The 7028-nt window shown below is 34.8% G+C and overlaps 1 protein-coding gene across 2 annotated transcripts in view; it reads right to left on the bottom strand.

Annotated features, from left to right (window-relative positions):
- LOC106881686 (receptor-type tyrosine-protein phosphatase gamma) overlaps positions 1-7028 on the bottom strand; it is a 54874-nt gene that overhangs the window by 10375 nt on the left and 37471 nt on the right. For both annotated transcript variants that reach the window (XM_014932154.2, XM_014932153.2), the window contains exons 9-12: positions 4137-4288; positions 3550-3685; positions 2320-2469; positions 130-300 (exon numbers count right to left, since the gene is read on the bottom strand). In XM_014932154.2, coding sequence (XP_014787640.1) covers positions 130-300; positions 2320-2469; positions 3550-3685; positions 4137-4288 — 609 coding nt within the window. The remainder of the gene's footprint in view (positions 1-129; positions 301-2319; positions 2470-3549; positions 3686-4136; positions 4289-7028) is intronic.

The following is a 7028-nucleotide window of genomic DNA, read 5'->3' as shown; positions in this document are numbered from 1 at the left end:
CAATGGCCCCATTAGCTACATCAGTTTAAAACATGACAATATGGAGCTAGGTTAGGGGAAATGAGAACCCCACCCACCAAAATAAAAACATTAAAAGAACCAATGATGAATCTGTTTAGGTGTACTTACCTGCAGGTATGAAGCATTAATATAATCCGAGCCGTCCACGCCAGGTTTTACAGGCAAAAGAACCCTTTTCATATCGATAGGTAGCATCTCTTGAATACGATTCTTTGGTACATTTACAGGTTTTACAGCCTGAGAGTACTCATGTTCTTTGGGTCTACGGCACGTTGACAACTGAAATTAAAGATTTAGGAAATTAACGACTTATCAAGGAACTATTGTTTTTAAAAATAAAACAATTAAAATTTCATAATCTGATAGAATTAAAATAATAAACTATTGCATGGATCTAAGTATTTAAGAAGTGGAATATACAATTTCCTCATGGCCCCAGAAGAGAAAATGGAAAAGGAGTTGTCCCAGAAGATGGCAAGGAAGATGCGCTGGAACAGCCACTGATCCATGGGGCTTGCATTTGTGGATAGCCATCGCTACCTCAACAGTGGTGAGCAGAGATGATATGGTCTGGAGGCCAAGAATGCCAGTGGTCTCCACTGCCACAAGCTCAACCATAAACTTGTTGGACAGAGACTGATACCTTGACAGTTGAAACCTGAATTGTCTAGGTGAACATTAGAAGGGGTTGAGATTTAAAACAGAGAACTTGGTGGGACAGTTAAGACAAAACTATTTTGAATATGAAATTATTTAAGACATCATTAAAAAAATAAGTAAATATAATCCCATTGTTGAAGACTGGGTCTATGGCTTCACTAGTATCATATTCTAAGGAAAGTATAGAAAATATGAGTGATAAGCATCTGCTGACACAAGAGAAAATGGGGTAAAGAGTGAATTAACTGAAATGATATTGCCGGGAATTGAAAGAGCTTTCTGGAAACTTATGAATGTACAGTGTATGTATGATTAGAATAATACAGCAATTGCAAGACAGCTTGGATATGAAGGTAACAGCTTATGAAATGATACACAATTAAATTCAGTTTGAAATAATACACAATTAGATATAAGTCAGCAGGAAGTTTAAGATGTGTTACACCAATCAGTGACATATTAATCTATACAGAGTTTAGATAATCTGGACAGTATATATATATATATATATATATATATAACATCTGCTTTCCAAGCAGGCATGGGTTGGATGGTTTGACAGGAGTTGGCTAGGCAGAAGACTGCAATATGTTTCCCTGTCTGTTTTGGCAGGGTTTTTATAGCTGGATACTCTTCCTAACACCTATATATTTCTTTTAAAGTATTCACTCGCCATAACATGGTACACCTATCGTGCCTTCAGTACATTGCGGATTTTTCTGGCTAATATATATAAATTTATATTGCAGACTCCTCAGTATATTGCAGGTTTCTGTGGCTGATAGGTATTTATAATTAATATTTTTTTAGATTTTAATTATTCCTGTGGTAAAATAAGCATTTTCGAGCCTAAAAGTTAATAAATAAAAATACAGTACAGTACTGCACTGTATAACACATTAATTAAGATATATTAAAAGAAAACACATGATGTACCGTAGATGAGTATGAGTAAACAAAGAATTACACATACTGTATGGAAAATGAAACTCTGGAGGCGAGTGGGTGGTGGTGTTTTGCATTTATAATAAAATAAATATATACAAATTACAAAAATATTAAAAAAATATACAGTACAGTACTGTTTCTACTTCGGGGATTTTCACCTATCACAGGGCATTTTGGAACATAACACCCGCAATAGTCAAGGGATTACTGCATATGTTTCAGCCTAAAAGCTGTAGCCATGCTGGAGCACTACCAGTGTTAAAAGTTGGTTTATATAGGCAGTCACACTCAGTCGTTTTGATTGTATTATTGTTGGATTGGTAGAATCATAAAAGTGTCAGACAAGGTGCTTTGCTTTCTGTGGTTATAGGCCAAAATCAACATTACTGTTTACTTTTCTGGGGTTGACAAAATAAAGTAAGAAAGTCAATGCTCCCAAATTTCTGGTTTTGTACTTATGTGAGAGATAATTATTAACATGATCGTAATTATTGTTGTCCATTTTACCCTTTATTTTCACCATATTGTCATGGATTGGAATTTAATAGAGCATCCAAGATTACATTCACCATATTTATAGCTGCTAGGCAACCACTGCTGCACAATACATCACATCACACTTATTACAAAAACTCTATCTAACAGAGAAATTGGTACCAAATCATCAGAAAGTAATATTAATATACTTACCAGGAATTGTCTTTCAAGGTGGTTCTCTCCGTTTGCATTTGGTTTTTCTAAATCTTCAAAATATTTCATTATCTTAGCATCTTGAATTTCAGTATCACCACCACCAAGAATGTATTCCACGAGAACATCATGAATAAACATGTACTGGTCCTACAACACAACAAAACAACATCTTGCAACAGTATTCTTCATGAAATAGTGCTTTGGTTTAATTCATTTAGGTTTGGTAAACTTTTATATTTGTTCTGCTACAAACCAACATATTCACATATGTTTTAGCAACATCTTTTCTACTGCAAACTACTAATTCACATGTATTCATCTTCTAAAAGATTTACATCTCTTTTAAATTACATCTGTTTACCTTACACATCAACACACACATACATCTATTCACCCTACACACATGAATTTTTTTATAATATCATCATCATATCGTCATTTAGTGTCTGCTTTCCATACTGGCATGGGTTAGATGGTTTGACCGAAACTAGTAAACCAGAGATCTGCACCAAGTTCCAGTTTGATTTAGCATGGTTTCTACGTCTGGATGCCCTTCCTAACACCAATCACTCCAAGAGTGTAATGGGTGCTTTTATGTGCCACCAACATGAGTGCCAGTCATGTGACACCAGCATTACTATGATTTCACTTGGTTTGATAAGCCTTCTCAAGCATGGCATATCACCGAAGGTCTTGGTCACTTGTCATTGCTTCTGTAAGGCCCAACGTTCAAACATCATGCTTCACTACCTCATTCCATATCTTCCTAGGTTTGTTCATGGCCATCATATTACCTCTGAGACTGGTGAGATCATTGTAGTTCATGTTCCTTTTAAACAGCTACAAATCAGGGAAAACATGGGCAAAGAGGAAATTACAGAAAACCAATGTTCAGAAGAGGAAGAACTCCATTATCAGTTGTACAGGGACGATTCGAGAGAATAAGAGACAAGCGAGTCTTGAGCACCTGAGGAGAAACGGCACAAGACCAGAGAGAGGGAGAAAGGAGACAATAGCACCTTGGTAGGATAGAAGTCAGCTTCATCTGGGATGATCGGTGAATAAGCAACATCTTCACATACATACAGGTATCTTTTCTACTAAGCACTAAGACACTTGTTTGTTCAGTACACTAACAGACAAACACCTCTTCCCAATTTCTACCTGTTCTATGTAACTTAGAATGCATGAAGTAACAAGATAAAGTAAGTAATGTGTTCTACTTACCTCAGTTTGGACCAGAAAGTTTCTCTGTTGTCGAATATGTAAGAGAAAGCCAGCTACATTTACTGAGCCTTTCTCCTTTATCTGCTGCATCATACTATCAATTAATATATAGGTACCGGTACGCCCAACACCAGCACTGAAATACAAAGCAATCAGTAGCACAGTCAAAATATGCTGAATATCAAACATCTGATCACAACTTCCATTTTATTCATATATATCTTCATTTATTTGTTCTAAGTCTGGAGTTCCATATCATGAAACAAATTTTATTCTTTGACTTCTAAGTAACCCAAAACAATGGAAGAATAAGTTTCACTTTAGAGAACTCCACATTATTCTATGATTTCCAAGCAGGCAAAGTTTCTATAAAGCAGAGAATATTCTTTAAAATGCTGGAACTGATTCAAAAATTTTATTAAGCAAGAACTCATGAAGAACAAAATTAATGAATTTCAAAATTCAAAATTATTATTATTATCAAAAGCAGATAAAAGGAAATACTTAATGAACTTAAACCGGTAGGTGTGTTTATGTATAAGAATGGCAAATGGTAAAAAATATCTCCATTGTTGACTTTTACTCACCTGCAGTGTACAACGATAGGTCCAGCACCAGGGGGGTTGGCTGCAGCAGACTTCCGCACAAAAGTAAGGACAGGCAACGTATAATCAGGAACACCATGATCAGGCCATTCAGTGTAGTGGTATTGGTAAACCACACGCTCAGCGGAGTGTTTCTGTTAAGAGAATATACAGATAAAGCATTTATCTATACAATGTATGGTGTGTGATAATGATGTTGGTATATGATATGTATTGCAAATGTATGGTGTTTGTTAATAATTTGATCATGCTACTGACTGGCCCATGCATCAAATTATAACTGTTGGTCATAGTAGTATCTATATATTAAGTATCAATACGATACACATATTATATCACATATCAATATGGTATACTTATCATATACATATTATATAACATGTGATACCCTATGTGTGGGGCAAAATGGGAAGGTGTGAGTGACATTCTTAAAGGGTATTATGCCATCTTTACATGGTCTGTATGGCAACATTAATTTACATGATATCATTGTATGGAATATATGCCATCACTGTATTAACTATATGAAAATGTTCACCGGTGTGTAAGGTAATTTTCATGATACTTCTATATGGTGTGTATATCACAGTGCTAGATATGTATGCCAATATCATGCATTATCACATTGTCCAAGGTATATATATATATATCCCAGCAACATCAAACATATGTTCCATGAAACAAATCTAGCCTGCATCCCTATTTAGTCAGGAGCCTGGCTCTATCTTATCTTTATTTTATGCCTGTTTATTATTATTTTGTAATTTTAAAATAATCCATAAAATATATATCACTAAAATGCATTCAGAGTCAGAACCTGACAAGAATTGTGATCAAGACCAGCTGTGATTAGTCAAATCAATGTACTTTAGGGAATATTTTCATTACCTTAACTATTGAAAAAGAAGCTTATAAATCCATATACTAAAAGACATATGTTGCATTTAATAGGCTAAATCAAGCAAGAATCCACCCCTAATTCCTCCAAATTTACACACAATTTCACCCAAATGGATTCACATGATATGAACAATATTGAAAGGTACTGCAGCTGAAATAGTATAAGTTTTCTATCAATAATTGACTTTTTATTAAAGAAGCATATGCATTCATTTCGACATTTCCTATCCACATTCTCACTCTAAAGAACTTTATTTTTAAAAAATAGCAAATATATAATACACACACACCGTGTGGATGAAGTTTACACAACTTTTTGCTAACACTTCATATTCTTTCCTTTATTTATTGCTGTTAAAGTTGTTATTCTGTACATTGGCTCTTTTATCCATTTACCTTGGTCAGTAACATAAATATCGCTTTAGGAATAATTGTCTCTATTTGGCCTGCAAGATCTAGTTTATACTTCAATCTGCCCTGCAAAAGTAAGCAAGTTTGATACTCCTTTTACAGTTTATACTGAACAGTAAAGTTCATATATATATATATATATATATATATACACACACACACACATATATAGTGGTCCCCGCATGGCCACAGTCTAATGACTGAAACAAATAAGAGAATAAAAAATATGTAATATATATATATCTTGTTGTCATTAACATCATTGTTTTAACATTCACTTTTCCATGCTTATGGGTCACACAAAATTTGGTGAAGTGGATTTTTTTCTTTGTGAAGCATCACCTGTTTCCAAGATAAAGTAATATTTCCCCATCATCAGACATGTTGTCACATAAGACTGGAAACAAAAGACACCCCTTGCATAATGGTAACAAGCAAAGGGACAGTAACAAACATATGTACAGGCACACACACATGACAAGCTTCTTTCCAATTAACTCTCAAGGCTTTGGTCATCCTGTGGCGAAAGTAGAAGATATTTGTCCCAGGTGCCACGCAGGGGGACTGAACTCATAATCATGTAGTTGGGAAGCAAACTTCTTACCACACTTGTGCCTATTAATATATATATATATATATATATATATATATATGCATAGGCACAGGCATGGGAGTGTGGTAAGAAGCTTGCTTCCCAACCACACGGTTCCCGGTTCAGTCCCTGCGTGGGCAAGTATCTTCTACTGTAGCCTTGGGCCAACCAAAGCCTTGTGAATGGATTTGGTAGAGGGAAACTGAAAGAAGCCCATTGTGTGTGTGTGTGTGTGTGTGTTTGTCCTCATCATCACCACTGCTTGACAACTGTTGGTGGTGTGTTTGCAACCCTGTAACCTAGCAGTTCAGTGAAAGATACCACTAGAATAAATAACAAGCTCAAAAAATAAGTTCTGAGATTGATTCATTGACTAAAATTCAAGGTGGTGCTCTGGCATGGGTCCAGTCTAATAACTGAAACAAGATTATATATATATATTTATTTCTGACACCATTATCTCAGAGAACAGTGTTATGTGCATTACTATATAATGCAGGATACAAAGATATCTTATTGTTATATAACATGTAAGAGTGATGAATAGCAGAAATGGTGGAGTAGTAGAGTCCCAATTGATATAGCCTTCCTACTTTCTGTAGCTGATAGATTAAATAGCAGTCATGTGGCTTATACCTTTGCAATATACTGCTGCCTTATACCAATGTCCATTAGCATGTATAACAACACTATGTACAACTGTACTGTATTATATTTATGTGATCTAGTTATATAACACAACAATCTATGCATGTATGTGTGTATACACCATGTATGCATGTATGTATATATATATATATATATATATATATACATATATCAGAAATGTAACCACAAGTGGATTGTTGGTAACTTTTCCTTATTTTTCGTTCTTTCTCTTTGGACTTTTCTCTTTCTGATGAAGAGCTATGCTCAAAACATTAACAACTCTCTATCTCTGAGCATTAAATTAATATATTGCTTGTGCACAT

Source organism: Octopus bimaculoides, chromosome 5 (assembly GCF_001194135.2).
Source record: "Octopus bimaculoides isolate UCB-OBI-ISO-001 chromosome 5, ASM119413v2, whole genome shotgun sequence".
Lineage (NCBI taxonomy): Eukaryota > Metazoa > Mollusca > Cephalopoda > Octopoda > Octopodidae > Octopus > Octopus bimaculoides.
Note: the sequence above shows the minus strand (reverse complement) of the source record. Positions and strands in the feature narration are given on the sequence as shown.